We start from the raw sequence: 19,546 nt of genomic DNA on the forward strand, positions 1-19,546 counted from the left end.
TGTGCACATGACTGAAAGGATCTTATCTGCACTCTTCTCTTTTAAAGTTCATTTTATAATGATTATTTATGTTTTTATTTTGTATTGTGATTTTAATGCATTTTCTTGTTCTGTAAAGCACTTTGAATTACTTTGTGTACGAATTGTGCTCTACAAATAAACTTGCCTTGCCTTGCCTTGCCTTGCCTGAACTTACCCTGCTCCGGAGCAGGATAGCCATTAAGAGTAAGTTAACATGGTGATCTACCCCGATAAGAACTGAACCGGCTTCGTGAGACCGAAAACCCAGGGTTAACCCTGAAGTTACCTCGCTAAGACATAATCCTGCTTTGTGATACAGGCCCCAGGTAAGGTGGATGGGGGCTCACGCAACAAACATTTTGTAAGTTACACATGACCATGAATACATTAATTTAACTGAACTAGTCCATACCTGGGGATGTGTTATGTATAGAGGAATAAGAAATCAAAAACAGCAGGCTATATTAGAGGAGATGCAAAATATGTGGGAGTGAGATGCAAAATCTGTTTCATTAAGGGTAAATGTTTACAGATGCAGCCTACAAACATTACAAACTAAACATTGCACTGTGCACTTTGCACTGTTTCGTTAATTTTTTCTCCGTGTTGCGTGTGTATGTGTGTACCTGTGTGCCCGCGCGTGCCCCCGTGCCGTCAGCCAAAACTATGCTGCACGTATTTTGCCATAAAGCATGTTTCTAAATACAGTGTGCATTGGTTTGACACAGCCCACGCACGCACGTGCCTCCATGCCGTCAGACACACAAACACAGATGCGCGCACACAGACACGGACGCGCGTTCGTTCAGTAAAATAATTACCTTAGTCTTCAGCAAGTGTTGGTGCTTGACATTGCATGTCCCAGCCATAAACGGTGGTCCTGAGTGCAGTCTCCGCGCATGCGCAACTCACGCTGCTAATGGTGCTCACAGTATGAATGGGTAGTGGAAGATAAATGCGAATATAAACAGTGGAAATGTGGGAAAAATGCAAAAACAGCATTGTGGCTGTCTGCACATGACCATAAAACGTGCAAATGTAAATGTAGAATGCCAACGTTTATCACAAAAACAGTACAACACACAAAATCATAGAAATAAAGTAACGCATAAATAAAAGGAGCAAACAGTAGTGCTTCATGAGAGAAACCCTGGTGTAAATGTCATGTGTTTCTTATAAAGTAGATTTAGGAGTTACACTCACCTGCTTTAGATGCCACCAGCTACAACCTGAAAAACATCACACAGAAGAAACAGTAAATATGAGGCACAGCTTACTGACTTCTCACAGCAAGGTGACGGCCAGTTAACTGAATTGATGCTCCTTTTGTTTCTAATAACCTTTCCTCTCCATCAAGACAAGAAGAATCATGACGTCATCATACAGTACACAATACAGAAGGTTTTAATGAATTAGATTGTGGACCGTTTGTAATGTTCTCCACCAGTTCTTTCTTTTCTTTGGCACAAAGCAAACAACTCATTTCACAGTCTAGTCTATCTATGCAGATTTCAAGTCTATCTGCAGTTTTTGGGGGCACTATCCCCCCCAGATACACAGCAACATCTCAGTAAAAAAAAGAAGTGATATTTGTGGTACTATACCCGCGAGAAACACCTCAATGGGTCGCTAAAAAAACAACCTTTTTTTTTGTTTGTCTTTGATACATGTAAACGTAACGTAACTCTGCAGTTACACCTCCAAAACACTAGTCGGCGGTGGGGTTTCTGTGAAGTGCTGTAAAGTTTAGTTCAATCAAAACACACCCAGAACACACATTAAACACACATTAAACATGGCTTAATAGAGACAATTTCAAACACAAGTACACAAATCAGCTTCACTATAATTCGCAGCATTCACAGACAAAGCACTTGTCTTTATCTGGACACATTTTCCCCACAAATACAACATGCTAATGTTTTTAGCACAAATCTATGGCATTTTACATTGTAGAAATTGGCCTAGCCGCTAGCTGACTTTTTCTATACTCATATGAAACCATGGACAACAGCAACAGTTAACAAAGGTAACGTCACAAAATTCGGCTCCATTACAACTCACAAGGTTCACTGACAAAAAAATGGTCTTGTATTAAACACGTTTTCCCAAAAAATACACAAGCTAACGTTATTAGCACAAGCCTATGGCATTTTACATTGTATAAATTGGCCTAGCGATGAGCGGAGATTTCCTCTCCTCATATGAAGCCAGGATAAATCACACAAGACTTAAAGCAGCTGTGCGGAACTTTATGTTTTCGTTGATTATAGCGCCCCTTTGGTCGAAGCGGTTTGACACCCACAGCCTGGTGTCGTAAAATTCCGACTGCAGCCGGCATTCGGCTTCATTCGTAAAATCTTGACTGCAATCGCCAATTACCGCATGCATTTGTTTTGGAGAGCGAGAGGAAAATCATACATGTTCTGGTGTAGCTCTGAATTTCTTATAAACTGAGGACAACTGCCTGCTGTGTATTTGTGTTCATGGTCACAGTCACAGATAATTTTGTGGCATTTGTTGTAACGTTACTAGACAAAAGCGGTTCACATCAGCTAACGTTACATTTAGCTTGCTTATAACTTCCATGTCGTCATATATTTAAGTGAAACAACGTCTAACAAGTTGCGGTATATTCTCTAAATAAAAACAAAAATTACATACCTGTCGATTAGGAAAAGGGCCAACTCGGGATCAGTTTTAAAACCTTTCAAATCTCTTCACAAATGATTGTTTATTATCTGTGAAATTAAAGTAAATAAAAGCTTTGTTTCCACTGAGGGAAATGGTTACAAGTTACAGAAACAGACAGGAGGTCTGCGTCGCCGCGATGTGTAGTTACATTTCTGGGGAGGTGCATGTCAGATTACTGTGTAGGGTACAGCGTTGGCTCTACGTCGACGCAGAGCCAACACCGTAGGTACAGCATTGATGCGACCCAGAAGTATAAATCCTGCATTAATGTGCAATAAGTTTAAAGTGATACTTACATCTTGAAAGCGTCACTGTTCCATCATTGCAGCGGGCCACAGAATAATGAGTCGTCCACCATTCATCCTGATGCACACATTCCAATCTCGCCTTCTCACCATCTTCTAAATATTTAACTCCAACATTTATTAACTCAGGGGATTTATCAGTGTCCACAGAACAGAAGGCAGCTGCACAAAGAAACAAGAAGTTTGTCAACCTTATTTTTCCCCCACTCAAACTCTTCAACAACCTGTAGATTTATAGGCCTACCTTCACAGGTGGGTACTTCTGACCACTCGCTGTTGTTGTAACACTCCACTCTGTCTGGACCCACTTGCTTGTAAAAAGCAACGCATTGGTACCTCAAAAACATTTCATGAGTTTCCACAACATCACCATTAGGAACTACGGGGTATTCTCCACAGTTGGTGACTGAAAATAAATAAATAAATAAATGAAGAGGTTTCTGGAAACAAAGGCTGTCCTGTTAGAACCTTTTATAAGTGGACTGATGAGTTACCTTCTGTGACTGAAAGTTCAGTCTCACTGTCATTTGAGTGTGAGCTGGCAGATGATCCTGTTACAGGTGCAGAGCAGAAAAAGGTAAACATATTAGTGTCATTACAGATGAATAATGCCTAATAACTAATGTAATAGCCAAACTCACAGCCACACCCACAGACTAGAACAGTGATTGGATCCATGACTGATTTTTACTGACATTTATTTCACCTTGTCTCTCACAATCAGTTCTGTTACAGTCACCTCACAACATACCAGCACCTGATTGACTATCACCTGATTCTGCAGTTACCCTCAGCTCTGAAGACCTTTCAAGCTTCTTTCGGCTCACTGTTTTGGTTTTACAGCTCACATCTTGATTGTTTCAATTTCATCCTACTTAAGTGCTGTTTTCAGTGGAAAAAACTCTGATAAACCCAACAAATACCACACCAAACCGCAGGCAGACAAAGCTACAAATTTAGCAACTAGCTGGTGAACATAGCAGAGCGTTTAGTAGCTAACGAGCCACATATTTACCTCAGGAGTGGGTTGAGACCAAAACAGAGCTTAAAGGAGCAGAAATATAAGCCCAATATTGCAGTCTTGTTTTAACAACCAGGTCTCACTTGGAAGTCGTTGAAAATCGGCACTTGGTCAGTGACTTTCAGCGTCAGACGCTGACAAAAAAAAAGCCATCCTTCCACAATGGCATGATTTTTTGGGCTGGTTACCTTTATTGTTAAATGGTGCCTGGCGGTGTCAGGGGGGAATGCAGTGGTTAGCATTGTTGTCTCACAGCAAGACGGTTCCTGGTTTGAACCCAGGGTGGGGGGGTTCGAACCTAAGGTTGGGCGAGCCCTTCTGTATGGAATTTGCATGTTCTCCCTGTGTCAGTGTGGGTTTTCTCTGGGTACTCCAGCTTCCTCCCACAGTCCAAAGACATGCATGTTAACTGGTGACTCTAAATTGCCCGTAGGTGTGAATGTGAGCATGAATGGTCGTCTGACTCTATGTGTCAGCCCTGTGATAGTGTGGTGACTATCTGCTGTCCAGGGTGTACCACGCCTCTCGCTCAATGTCAGCTGGGATAGGCTCCAGCACCCCTTGCGACCCCTAACAGGATGAGCGGTTACGGAAAATGAATGAATGAATGTATCAATTCAACATTTCTAATTTGGGGAAGGCCAATGACAATCATTAATTTGTCTAGATCTACCAGAAAACCTCAGATCAACTGATATACAACCCTCTCTCGCAAATGTCACAATTGTTTCCTGGACGTGGGTGTGAATGTGAGCGTGAATGGTGCTCTGTCTACTCTACTACTTCTTCTACTCTGTATATTCAGCTAGCTAGTTGCTAACTTTGTCTGCCACTCGTGTACAGTGGGTTTATGAGAATCATTCTCTGAAAACAGCTGCCTGCTGCTGCTGGAAGCAACACTGATGAGAGCGTTGAGACTGAGCTGACGAAATAAAAAGTTGAGGCCCAGAAAACCAAAACAATGGGCTGAAAGAAGCTAAAACACTGAACGGAGATGAGGGGAACTGCAGAGTTTGGGGGTAATTCTCTATGGTTTTGTTACTACGAGAGACTCCTTTCACATTCAAGTAGGCATGTGATCAATTGTTGTAATATAGCAGTTTTAAAGATGTGAAAGCAATGTGCTATCAAAATAATAAACGAGGGTCCCACCACAGATCAATCAGGGTTATATACGCATGACGGGCAGATATATCACTGACAGAAACATAAGGTTGAGAGAATTCTTTAAGCCCCTTCCTAACAATTGTTTTGATTGCTGGGAACAAATATATTTCATCACTTCAACAACACATATCTCAGCATATTGTCCACTCACTGCATGTTGGGCCTTCAGTCCAGTTTCCAGCGATGCAAATTATGTTTGTTTTGGTGTCTGCTCCTTCTACAGTATATCCATCTTCACATTCATACTGTACTTCTGAATCTGCAGCAAACACTTCCTGGTATTCCAAATGAACGATTACAGCTCGGGGGATTTTCGGGGGCTCACCGCATGCGTAGATGCTTTCTGTAGATAAGAAAATAAATCATCCATAAACATTAGTAAGAGTACTCAGACAGTCCGGCACAAACTCAAAACATTTAAACTGGTATTGTTCTGGTAATTGTGTCATTTTCCAACTGGTATAAAACATTTCACAGATGTCTTACTCTCACAAACAGGCACAGAGGACCATGCTCCATCTAAACACTCAGCTGTGACGTCCCTGTTTTTGGGTTCATATCCGTCATTACACGTTATCCTAATCATGTGTCCTTCGTTGTACCAGCCATTCTGGTTTTCAGTGTATTTCCCGTTGGGGATTGTTGGTTGCAAGCAGGATTTTTCATCTAAAAACAAAAGAGAAAACAACACTTTCATAATGACCTTTAATTATTTAGTGGCAACAAAATGGATACTTTCTAAACTACCAGTGTTCAGTTCATATTATCACACATGGTTATACATTATGGAACGTGAGATGTGTGTGGTTGTTGGGTCACTCTTGTTGAGAGTACACAGCAGGATGGAGACGGATATTTTCTTAACTATTCTCCACACTTGAGCTGCTTCACAACAACCCCATTTCCTGGTAACACTTCCTTGTTATGGGTCACATGGCTCTTAATTAACCAATGAGAAGCTACAAGACTTAAGGCCTTTGCACTTTTTCAAAATTGTCACACATCTAAAAATAAATACAACCTCACATTGTGTCAATCATGTCTGCACACCGTTATTAAAATTTTCTAAACAGGTTTGATTTTCTGCATTTTTTGCAGCCGTGTGCATTTTTTTCCGATGATGGATCAAAAATGGAGCCTATCCCGGCTGACATTGGGCAGGGAGCGGGGTACACCCTGGACAGGTCGCCCGACTGTCACAGGGCTGACAACCATTCACACTCACATTTAGAGTCACCAATTAACCTGCATGTCTGGAATGTGGGAGGAAGCTGGAGTACCCAGAAAACCCACGCTGACATAGGCAGAACATGCGTCAGTTTCGAACCATGAACCCTCTTGCTGTGAGGCGACAGTGCTAACCACTGCACCACCACGGTGCCCTGGTGGCCAGTAACCCTACAATTACATCAAATGTCTTGTTCATTAAAGGCCAGTAAAGCATCCTTATTAAAGCAGTATGTGAAAATGGCCTAAAGGATGACAAGTTTGAGTTTTACTGAATGTCTGCTCTCCATTGTTACCAAGTGTAATGCAACTGTCTGTGTTGGCATCTTTTTTCAAGATGTTTTTTGGCTGTACCAACATTCAGAAATGTTTTCTGCCATTTTTATGCAACACATTCTCAATCCCACCTTGTCACATATCACCGCTGGGTCTGTGGGCTTACATGTCTACATATTACATGCAAAAAACACTTTGTATTTATGTTTATTTCACCATACAACAAAAGCATGTTACCTGTTACCTACTTAGGTAACAGGGGCCTCACTGTTATAATAACGCCCACTTTTTAACAATCAAATTCCTCCCAATGTTATATCCTGTCTGTCCTGTTTCAGCAGGAAATATATCTCAATACTGAAGCTAGATACTCTCACAAAAACGTTATCTGAACTTTAAGCAGTTATAATGTTTACCATCTTGTTGCTTCATAGCATGCTAACATAATTAGCATGTAGCACAATGTCCAGCTGAGGCTCATTGGATTATCATTTGTTTAGACTATTTAGTTATAAACCAGATCTTAGGACAAATTAAATAATGGAGCCAGATATTTGGACCAATGTAGTGGACTGACAGAGTGACACTACCATTCATGGTGCAAAGGTGCAACCATGGGGACAAAAGGAAACAACAGTAGACATGTTTAGGAACACTTACCTAAACATTGTGGTTCAGGAGACCATTCTCCATTGTGACATGTGCTTGTTGCCCACCAACCCTTCACTGCTGGTTTACGTCCTTCATCACAGGTATAGGTCAGCTTTGTTCCGTCAGAATAAGTCTGTTGTTTTGGGGCAAAGAAACCACCATCCAGTCTGGGAGCACTACACGACTGTGCTGCACTTTGTGCTAAAACACAACGATAAGGAAGATTAGGAAACAGTAACTGTATTTGTTGTTAAGAAATTCAAATGATCGTATGTTAAAGTGTTTGATATTCTCACCATGTAGCGCTCCAGGAAACCAAATCAGAAGAATAAATCCAAGGTATCTGACGCACATTTTGTCAGGAATGAAATCACCCGATAACAAAGTAGAGCTGAGAGCCGAGTCCAGATCAGAGCCAGTTAATTATTGTTGGGGGCATTTCCCGAAAATGTTTGTGGAGTAAACACTCGGGCATCATGGTGCTGCTCTGGAGCCAAAAGAAAAGATGGACAAATAGGCTTCATGTTCACAGACACACCCACAGAAAAGGAGAAAAAACATGCGAAAAAGATTCTCGTCTGTTTCCTCTTCTTAAGCACACACAAAGCTCCTGGATCCACAAAAACATTTCAGGCAGATTTACTTGAGAAATACAAATGATTCATTAAATGAGAAAGAAACAGTTTGGATCACTGCAGATTTACATCAGTATCTTGTTGAAACCAGGCTTCTTACAAACATTATTTTATAGTTTCCTGTTCGGTGTTGCTCTTTGACCTCAGATGATACTGTTCATTTCATCCATTCATTTACTGTCACATTATGTGCTTCAAAGAGCAGCACAGGTTTTTTGGATTTATTGTATTAATTCAACATTTAAAATCTGGGAAAGGCCTGTGACAATGATTCATTTGTTGAGAACTACCAGGAAACCTCAGATCAACTGATGTATAAAAGTCTCTAAAAAAAAGAAAAAAGAAAAAAAATTGATTATTTACAGACAAATTTCACAATTGCTTTTTGGGCCGGTGTGATCAGAGGTCAGTGTTGTGTCTGATTCAGTTATTTATCCAGTGATGTCAATAACAGTATATCTAAAAACACATATTTAACTTTACATGTTTAAATCTGATGATTTCTAAAATGACACCTTGACACATTGTCAGCTAAATCTGCTGGCATGCTAACAAGCTAACGCGAGGCCTTTTTGAGGCATCACAGTCAAATATCCACCATATTAATGTGTTCAGTGAAAAAACTACAACTACAACATTATATTTAAGTATTTTTTTAATTTTTGTGTTTCAGATCGAGCCAAAAAGCCCAAAATTGATTTTTATGAAATCCAGCACACGTTGTCGGCGTATTCAAATTTTATTTTCCAGTCAGTAATACATTGACTTGAATCCAAATGCAGCTGCATCTTCAATCTTCAATTAAACAATTGTTGTAATAAAAAAATTTAGAAACAGAACTTTATTTATTTGAAAGGTAGATTTAGGAGTAAAACCCACCCTCTTTGGCTCAATCCAGAAATCAATATAAGCAATAAAATATACATTTTACACCACATTTGAATCTTTGTAGCTTTAAGCACACAGAGAATTTGTTGGTACATTATGTAGGCTGTCACAGATCAAAACAAAAAGCCAGAAATAATTTGATAAACAACACAACACAGTGTGTTACAGCATGATCATAACTTAGCCAGCATAACTTGTTTTCCATCAGCGTTGAGCAAATCCAAAGGCAGCAGTATTCTTCCTCTTGGTGCTGCAGCCTCAGCAAATATCCTGGTTACAAGACAGAGGTTTGACAAAAAGAAACAAACAGAGTCAAATATAATGTGAATAAAGTGATGCATGTAAATAAAAAAAGGGAAGAACAGTCGTTGTGTTTCATGTGAGAAACATCAGCATTCTTTAAAAAGCAGATCACGAAGTTACACTCACCCTCTTTAAATCCCACCAGTCACAACCTGAAACAGAAAGGAAAAATAAACAAAACATTTTCTCAGTTATTCTTGTTACTCTTAAGAAGACAGTCAGATGACTTCATACTTTTCTTGTCATCTTAAAGATTTTCAAGCAAAACTACGGCCACCACCTTAAACTCCTTCACACTGTGATGGCTACGCCTGCTGTGCCGCACATTCACTGTCTCAAGGCCCGCCCTCTACGACTTTATGAATCCTACTTTACAAATACCCTTTTTCCATAGTCACTTTTGGCCGCAACGAGTGAAGCCATGCTGCGCCGATCTGTGTTTCCATTGTCAGTTTAGACACGCTGTGCCACGCCAAGCCGCACCAGAGATGGACCTTCTCAGGAGTAGGTCCAAAAGCCGGGCAGCCGGCCCTCAAGCAGGTAACGGTGACGTCTCGCCAACTGCAGCCAACACCCAACGTTCCCCGTTCTCCCCCATGAACAAGCGTGTGTGTAGCAAGACGCTACTCACCTCTGTCTGCAGGAGACCAGAGAAAGGTGTTTTTAAAAGTCTCTGTGTGTTCAGCTCTCAATACTTTTGTAGCTTCTAACTGAATCTCTGTGGTTTGGAGTTTAGTTTCTCTCCTGCGTCCTGTTTTTACTTTAGATATCTGCTTTATTTTACTGTTTCATGTTCGCTATCTGCCGTGTTATAAGTTGTGTGAAGTTGCTCCTCAAAAACTCCTCCAACATTTTCTTATTTTGCTGCTTCACATTAAAAACTTTTATTGTGAAGAATCGATAGAAAAATGAAATGTGTTATTACTGAATTAGCGGAACTTTGTTAGCGGCTTTTCTTCAATTAAGACAAGTGTAATAAAACTACAGGGAGGAAAGTGAAAGCAGAAACAGCCACAGTGAGATGTGATGAAGAGCTGCAGACAACAGGCTCTGCACACAGCTCACCTCCAACAGGTAAACTTCTTTTACCTGCCCTGCTGTGGAAAAACACATGCAGCAAAAATAACAGGGGACCTTAGCTGTGGATCGAGCCCGGTCTCACTCTGAAGTTGTGGAAATCTGGCGCTTGGGCAGTGATTTGCGGCATCAGACACCAACGAAAAAAGCTGTCCTTTAATGTTGGCATGTTATGCGGCCCGTTGCCGGTATAGTTTAGGGATGCCCGGCAGTGTCAGAGGGAAACGCTATGGGACAAGGACGAAAGTTAAAGGGATAGTGCACCCAAAAATGAAAATTCAGCCATTATCTACTCACCCATATGCCGAGGGAGGCTCAGGTGAAGTTTTAGAGTCCTCACAACACTTGCGGAGATCCAAGGGGAGAGGGGGTAGCAACACAACTCCACCTAATGGAGGCTTAGGCCTCCAGATTCACACTTGGATCACTACGGATGAGCAGTATGGAGATATTTTGTGTTTTCAATTATGTATTTTTGGACGTTTGAATCTGGAGTTGCAGGTGGAGTTGTGTTGCTACCCCCTCTCCCCTTGGATCTCCGCAAGTGTTGTGAGGACTCTAAAACGTCACCTGAGCCTCCATCGGCATATGGGTGAGTAGATAATGGCTGAATTTTCATTTTTGGGTGCGTTATACTTTTAAGGCATTGAAAGTCCGGGCGAGGTGGGCGGGAGGGATGATGGATGGGTCCAACAAACACCGACTTTCACCCGTGTTCGCTTCCTGTAAAATTATAAAGTCAAATCCTGTTCTTTATTCCTAAACCTAACTATGTGTTTTTGTTTCAGGAAGGGAAAAAAAAACGTAAATTAGCAGTGTTGTACAGACGTAGAGTGTTTATTTTGAAGGAGACTGTATGTAAACGTTAAATTTTCTGTGAAAACATAAGTGTATTTTGAAAGAAGAAGATGATTATGATGAAACTGGTGATTTACACCCCTAGTCCTGACCTGACAACCCGTATTGGTGAACACTACCTAAGCCAGCTAAAGCCTTCATCAAGGTATTAGAAGTACAGTGCTAAATCAGTGACATTTTGGGAACTGCGGTTACTAACTGTGGTTAGATGACCGATTCCACTTCATGATTGTATGCTGAATATGTGGCTAGCGGGGGTTTAGCTGAGCTTAGTTGAGCAGGGATTTATTTGTGGATTTTACTGAAGCTTTTAACTTAATGAAGACACATATACTCCTGAAAAGGCTAATTGATCTTAACACTAACACAGGGTTAGTTCTCTGGATCAGAGACTTTCTCACCTGGCGTCCACAGAGAATCTGTGTCAGGGGGAACATGTCAGATGTGCCCACAAGGATGTGTTCTTTCCCTTGTGCTATTCTCTGTTTCCTCATGAATTCATGATCAATGAGGAACATTTTAGATTGTTTAAATATGCTGAAGACAGGACCTTAGTTGATCTTTTACAGCAAACAGACCCATCGGGTGAAGCTGCCTACCTGGTCCACACTAAGGTCCTTCAAACATGGTGTCACATCTGTAAGTTAGAAATTACTGTGGCCAAGAGTAAAGAATTGATTATCTGCGCAAAACAAGATTTGAAGACAGAGCCGATGCCTTTAGCTTTTTGTCACGTTTCTTGGGCCACTCCTGAGCAGTTTCTGCACGGTGCATTTTTCTGCTGGGGGTGCCACCGCCATCAGGGAGTTCCAGTTGCAGTGAGGGGGGGTTACTTAGCCCACAGCGGTGTTTGGGTGGGTGGAGGGCGTCAAGTGGCATCCACATGAATGCCATGACCAAAGGTCTCCCAGCAGAACCTTGCATTGTAATAAAATGATCAATGTTACTCACTTTAACCCACCACTGGTTTTAATGTTTTGGCTGATCTGTGTATTTAAGAAGTCCTTCATCCCCAGATTGATGAGTTTTAAACCACAGACAGACAATGAGCTGATTAAATGTGTGTTAAAGTGTTTTGTAATGACTTGATACGCTTGTCTTACTGACTATTGGTCTGCTTTTACAATGTTGTCTTTTGTGTTTGGTGAGCTGACAAATTTCCACCCATGGTGGACAATAAAGATCTATTCTATTCTATTCTATTCTAGCATGAAGACTATACTATCTGCAAAACTATCCGTCAGATAGTTAGTACACAAACGGTTCCTTAGCTGGCAGTGATTTGGAGAAATCTGTGACCTTATTGTATTTCTTGTTAATCTGTAATGAGTTTAAAGTGATACTTACATCTGGAAAGTCTGATTCTTCCATTATTACAGTGAGCCACAGAATAATGAGTCGTCCACCATCCATCCTGATGCACACATTCAAATCTCGCCTTCTCACCATCTTTTATATATTTAACTCCAGCAGATATTAATTCAGAATAGCGACCAGTGTCCACAGAACAGAAGGCAGCTGCACAAAAGGAACAATAAAAAAACTGTTAACTTTTTTCCAGCTACTCTCTTTGACATCCTTTAGACTCGACTTAGTTTTACCTTTGCAGGTGGGTGTTTCTGACCACTTCCCGTTGCTGTAACACTCCACTCTCTCTGGACCCGTTTGTTTGTGAAATGCAGCACACAGGTACCTCAAAAACATTGGATTTTTTTCCACAACATCACCATTAGGAACTACAGGGTGATTTCCACAGGTCGTAACTGAAATAAAAAAATAAATCAACAAAGAGGATTCTAACAAATATTTCAAGCTGTCATATCAGAGTAAATGATTCTGTCAGCTTCTTACTGGCTGCCTCACTGATGGACCTCATCTACCCCCAAATCACTCAATACAGATATTGGTAAATGGCTGGAGAATTATTGCTGTAATTTACTGGTTAGAAATGAATGAAATACAATATTTTTGACCAAATAACCCTGAATTGGCGGAGATATTACCCAGTGCCTGTGATGCACCTGCCTCATTGCCGTCTCAAATGTCTTAATCCTGGTTCAGCCATATGATCAAATAAAATCAGATTTATTCATAAAGCACATTTAAAAACAACCAGAGTTGACCAAAGAGCTGTAGAGTAAAATAAAATAAGTAAAATTACATTACAGCAAAACATGCACAAATAAACAAGTAAAAAAAAAAGAAAACAAAGCACAGAATAGTGAGATCTGAAAATAAAATATGAAAGTTAAAACACAACCTTAAGGACAATCAAAGGCCTTAGAAAACATGTGGGTGTTGAAAAGGGTAAGCTGTTCCAAAGCTTTGGGGCGACTACTGCGAATGGACTATCACCCTTCCCCCTTAGTCTGGATCACGGGACTGCCAGGAGCAACTGGTCTGAGGATCTGAGAGATCTAGTGTTGGAAAGGGGGCAGAGGGGCTCAGCGATGTATCTGGGTGCCAGGCCAGGTAAGGCTGAAGATGAAGATTAGATGCCAAGGGCCCCAGGTGGTATACTATACCCCGGGTGGACAACTTTAGTTTTGAAACCTGCTGTATAAACACAGTTTATCATATCATGTAAAAGAAAAAATGAATCAACTTATTTACTTGTTGTGATCTGAAGTTGAATCTCTTTCTCTTCGGAGCTGCTAGCAGACCCTGTAAGATACAGCGGACACACCACTTAGTATCACACTGTGATGTTTTTATGCAATTCTCTCAGAACGTCTAAACATCTTTGCCGACAATACTGTTGTCCACACAATTGACACTGAAGATTATATTATATTATATTCTTCATTCAAGTCTCATCCAAATCCAAACCTACCTCCACCCACAGGCTTTGTCCCATTGCCAGTCAATGTAGTGTGTCCCCCACCTGCAGATCCACCATGTCCAGTACCTGGTCTGCTGCCTTAGTGGAAAAGAGAAAACACATTGGATATATGTATTCTATGGAGAGAGCCCACATCAATGGATTTATTCATTCATATTTAATACGGATCAATAACTTACCTCCACCTTCAGGGTGTATCCCACTCCCAGTAGATGTAGTGTTTACACCAGCTGTTCCCACCTCTGCAGAACCGTTCTGTCCAGCACCTGGTTCAGTTTCCATGCCTAAGTAGAAAACACTATTGTTATACAAAAAGTACATATATCTATTCACTAATTTTCCACAAACGCTTTTCTTGTTGGGGGGCACAAGGATGCTGGAGCCTATCCCAGCTGACATTGGGCGAGAGGCGAGCTACACCCTGCACACGTCACCAGACTATCACAGGGCTGACACATAGAGACAGACAACCATTCACACTCACATTCACACCTATGGGAAATTTAGAGTCACCAGTTAACCTGCACGTCTTTGGACTGTGGGAGGAAGCTGGAGAACCCAGAGGAAACCCACGCTGACACAGGGAGAACATGCAAACTCCGCACAGAAGGGCTCCCCACCCTGAGGTTCGAAACCAGGAACCCTTTTGCTGTGAGGCCATGGTGCTAACCACTGCATATACACCGATCAGCCAAAATATTAAAAGATGTTCCCCTAATCCAAGGTGGGGCCTCCTTGGATCAGACGTGGCTCTGACCTGTCGAGGCATGGACACAGGATCTCTGGGAGTGTCCTGCGGTGTCTGGCACCAGTGCGCTGGCGGCAGATCCATTTAGTCCAGTGGGTTGTAAGGTGGGTTAATGGCACGTGCCACAGATGCTCATTCAGATTGGGATCTGTAGAATTTGGTGGTCAGGTTGACACTTTGAGGTCTTTGTCACATTCCTTGGGCCATTCCTGGGGGTACTTGGTCTGCAACAGTGTTTAAGGGGGTGGAACATGTCAGATGGTGCACCTTTGTGAGCTTTCTGTGGAACTTTCAAAGTTTGTCAAATTTGAACATCGAAGTAAAGTCTAGGAAAAGGTGGAGGAGATAAACACCAACTTCAATCCAGACCACATGGACAGGCAAGACCAACTTTGCATGCTGGAGTGGACATGGAGGGACTGAACACTGGCGGCAGTCCCAACCAGTCATGTGGCAGTGACTCTTCTTGGGCTCCCCAAGATCTCCCTCTTGCATTTAAGAGTGCTGAGGCAACACATTTGGTTATCTGAGTCACCAATTAACCTGCACAGGGCCGCCCCTCCCTAAACGCAGAACATGCGCTTTGCGTAGAGCCTCATTTTCCATAGGAGGCCACATTTTGCACAAGGGGACACATTTGCGCAATGGATGCGCATATGCACTACCGTGAGGCGCGCGTAGAATCAGCTCAAGGAAGGAGAGAAGAGACCTGTAATCTGACCGTGCATGCGTCGCTGCAATGATTGACAGCACTCAACATCTGACCAATCAGAGGGGTGCGCCGGCAGGCACTTGCAGAGCTGCAGCAGGTGAAGAATGGTCGACATGTCGTCCAAAAGACAGTCAGGAGCGAGCAAGAGGGAAAAAAAAGGCAAAACAAGAGGAAGCTCGTGCTTCACTTGAAGGTGGGTGTTGTTGAAATAAAACTTTGTGGCACAAACACCTAAGCTGCTACTCATTAGATAGGAATCTCTGTCTCCAGTCTCTGTCTAGACTGGAGAAATTTTTTTTTTCCAGTGGCCCTGATTAACATTTATTGAATGTCTTGTTAACGCCCTATGCATTCACCTCTGATGAAAAGGAGTGGTAAAATGACCAGTTGATGGTCGTATATATTGATAGGCTATAAACTTTAGCCTATATATAATATATTGGCTAAAGTTTATAGCCTATTAATATATGTTGTTAATATAAGTTTTCAACTACTTTTATGGAGGTAAATGTCGCCATCTGTTGGTGAATTTAATTCATAACAGACAGCTTTTGAGGAGACAGAGAAATACTGATGATGGGGGGGGGCTCCAAATAAAATTTCGTTTAGGGCAAGGGGAGAACATGCAGACTCCACCTGGAGGGGCTCCCCCACCCTGGGCTCGAACCAGGAACCCCCTTCCTGTGAGGCGACAATGCTAACCACTGCACCACTGTGCTGCCAATTAATCAATCTTAACTAATGATTAACAATTATGACATTTGATTGTGAGGTACTTAAATAGTTAGTTCCTCATTTGTTTCCCATTACTTCTAAATTTTGTGTACATTATTTAAAAATTAATAGGCTGAAATTAAAGCATAGTGGCAAATTAAAATGTAAAGAACTAAATTACATACTTACACTGGGTGAAATGTATTTTTCCATTAGTGCACTGAACACGGCTGCTGTAATCCTGCTGAATACACGGAATATGTTTCTCCTCTCCTTCCTTTAAATACTCAACTCCAGATAGTCTAAAATTGGCCCCAACATGTTCAGCAGGATCCAGGACGCAGAACGCCTCTGTACAAAATTACCAGAAAAACACATGTGTATCATTATTTGGGTAACATCTTTCATAAACCTTTGAAATGAAGAATACTGGTATTGACTTGTTTATACCTTTGCAGATGGGTAGTTGCGACCAAGTCCCATCACTGTAACACACCACAGTGCCTAAACCAACTTGTGTGTAAAAAGCATTACATTGGAACTTTAAAAACGTTTGATCCCTTTCCACGACATCACCGTTTGGAACGTTCGGGTATGCTCCACAGTGGTCGACTGAAATACCACAAAATAAAAGAGGTTATTTATTGCTGTCATAGTATCTCAGTGAAATGGTGATCACAACTGGATATCTCCAAAGGCTGTTTCATTACAGTAACTGGTCAGCATGGGAAGAAGTATTTAAGAAGTCGCATTGAGTAACATAAACTAAGTCTGATACATGTGATGAATCTGAATGAGTCACCTGTTGTGATTTGAGGTCTACTGGTTCTCTCATTCGAGCCAGAGGTGCTAGAAGATTCTGTGAGATACAGAGCAGATAAAGACACCTAAGTTAGTTTTACTTTGTTCAGTATCTGGTAATAATAATAAAAAAAGCATCTTTATCGCTGCATATCTTAGCACATTGTCCACTTACTGCATGTTGGGCCTTCAGTCCAGTTGCCATAGATGCAAAAGATGGACTTTGTGGTGTCTGCTCCCTCTACAGTATATCCATCTTCACATTCATACTGCACCTCTGAATCTGCAGCAAATACCTCCTGGTATTCCTGATGAATGATGACTGCGTGGGGGATTTTAGGGGGCTCGCCACATGCATTGATACTTTCTGTGAAAATTGGTATATTAGTCATGAAAAAGAAGAGTTAATAAAGGAGCTCAGATGAGTGGTTACTTGCTTGGCTCAGTTAGCTGGTGAGAACTTAAACGTAAGAATAACTTGTCTTTGTTTTACAGCTTGTTTGTACAGAACATCAGACTTACTCTCACAGATACAGCTTGTTTGTACAGAACATCAGACTTACTCTCACAGACTGGCAGAGACGTCCATGTTCCACCATTACATTTGGCTGTGACATGTCTGTATTTGGGCTCATATCCTTCATCACGGCATCAGCTCTCATAGTTATGCTGATGATACGCAACTGTACATCGCCGTGTCTCCTGATGACACAGGGCCAATTGATACTCTTTTTAACGGCATTTTAGACATAAAGTCATGGATGGCAGCGAATTTCCTGCAGCTCAACCAGGACAAAACAGAGGTTTTAGTCATTGGTCCTGAAGGCCAGAGAGAGAAACTTTTACCAATACTACAGGATTTTAAACCTACACAATCTGTAAAAAATCTGCATGTGATTTTTGACTCTGAGCTCTGTTTTATTCCACATATTAAAAACATAACAAAAGTAGGTTTCTGCCACCTTAAGAATATAGCCAGAGTCCGCCCGTTTCTCTCTCAGGCCAGCACGGAGGTGCTGATGCATACTTTTATCTCCTGTAGGTTAGATTATTGTAATGCCCTGCTCTCTGGTCTTCCCAAAAAGAGTATCTTAAATCTACAATTATTACAGAATTCAGCTTCATGAGTGCTGACGAGGACCAGAGGGCGGGAGCACATTACACCAGTTTTAAAATTGCTGTATTGGCTCCCCGTGCGCTTCAGGATCGATGTTAAGGTTCTTTTATTAGTTTTTAAATGTCTTAACGGTCTTGGGCCTTCTTATTTATCTGACCTGCTTTTACCATATCAACCCTCGCGGACCCTGAGGTCCTCCGGCACCGGCCTTTTAACCATACCACAAGTTAGGACTAAAACAGTTATTATGGCCCCCGATTGTGGAACAGCCTGCCGGAGAACCTCAGAGCTGCAGAGACTGTTGATGTTTTTAAAAAGAGGCTCAAGACTCATCTTTTTAATGAGGCTTTTAACTGATCTCTTTATTTATCTATTTTAAATTCCTTTTATAACCGATTTATCTATCTATTATCTATTTTTTTTTTTAATTTATGTTCTTACCCTTCCTCCTTTTACGTTCTTATCTCATTTAACCTTTATCTTTTGTTATTTTAGTTATAGGTTTTAGTTCTGATGCATTTTATGTCTCTGTTTTAGATCATTCTTACCTAGCTACTAACTCACTTTTATGAGCTAAACAGCTTTTTGTTTATTTGGTTCTTTTTATACCTTTTATCCTATCTTACTGTTTTAGTCCCTCAGTTTTCAGCTCCAGTGTTTCCTCATGGGGGCCTACCACACTGAGAGTTGTTCCTGGTCTCCCGATGGGGGTGCCGTCGGGAGACCATTCTGACCTGGGTGGCTGAAGGACACTGCACCTCAGTGTGGAGCCTCATGTCTGCCCGAGTCGGGGTGGTCTCTACAACAGCGCTCCCTGTGGCCGTGGACCGTGGGCCTTCTCAGTGTGGACGGCCCCCAGAGGTGGCTTTTTCCTTGCCTCGGGTCTCGGTGCTCGGCCATGTCTCTTTAGTGATAGCTAATGTGTGTGTGTGTGTGTGTGTGTGTGTGTGTGTGTGTGTGTGTGTGTGTGTGTGTGTGTGTGTGTATTTACGTATCTCTGTGGGATGGGAGGGTTGGGTTTTCTTTTCTTTTTGTTGTCTGTTTTGGATCTTAGTTGTTTTTAACCTCTGTGAGGCACTTTGTGTTACTGTTGTATGAAAAGTGCCATATAAATAAAGTTGATTTGATTTGATTTGATCACATGTTATCCTGATTTTGTGTCCATCCCTATACCAACCACTCCAGTTTCCTGTGTATTTTGCATTGGGTATATCTGGTGGCAGGCAGGCTTTTTCATCTGAGAGGAATAAAGAAACAAACATATATTTTACCATGGTTTTCTAGAAGGCCATTATTTGCGTGAATGTTATCTCCAAAGATTCACTGATGCTCTGCTGCCTTAAAATCAGGGCAAGGTGACAAGGGACCAGGGTTGCACCTTGTCACTGATTCTGTTTGTGATAGTCATGGACAGGATCTCAAGGCACAGCCTGGGGGAGGAAGGGGTCCGGTTTGGGGACCTCAGAATTACATCTTTGCAGACGATGTA

General features: G+C 41.6%; 1 protein-coding gene across 18 annotated transcripts in view; it reads right to left on the bottom strand.

Annotated features, from left to right (window-relative positions):
* Window positions 1-19,546, bottom strand: part of LOC126383017 (complement factor H-like) — a 66,367-nt gene that overhangs the window by 27,793 nt on the left and 19,028 nt on the right. For 3 of the 18 annotated variants that reach the window (XM_050033377.1, XM_050033376.1, XM_050033371.1), the window contains exons 4-9: window positions 17,116-17,307; window positions 16,942-16,998; window positions 16,590-16,751; window positions 16,329-16,490; window positions 14,145-14,249; window positions 13,957-14,043 (exon numbers count right to left, since the gene is read on the bottom strand). In XM_050033377.1, the coding sequence (XP_049889334.1) occupies window positions 13,957-14,043; window positions 14,145-14,249; window positions 16,329-16,490; window positions 16,590-16,751; window positions 16,942-16,998; window positions 17,116-17,307 (765 nt within the window). Of the gene's footprint in view, window positions 1-1,224; window positions 1,251-3,011; window positions 3,103-8,747; window positions 9,156-9,314; window positions 9,341-12,470; window positions 12,642-12,724; window positions 12,887-13,736; window positions 13,788-13,956; window positions 14,044-14,144; window positions 14,250-16,328; window positions 16,491-16,589; window positions 16,752-16,941; window positions 16,999-17,115; window positions 17,308-19,546 lie in introns of those variants that run through there. The other 15 variants (XM_050033387.1, XM_050033375.1, XM_050033384.1 and 12 more) reach the window with 12 other exon arrangements.

This window comes from Epinephelus moara, chromosome 21, assembly GCF_006386435.1.
Source record: "Epinephelus moara isolate mb chromosome 21, YSFRI_EMoa_1.0, whole genome shotgun sequence".
In the NCBI taxonomy this organism is placed as follows: Eukaryota; Metazoa; Chordata; class Actinopteri; order Perciformes; family Serranidae; genus Epinephelus; species Epinephelus moara.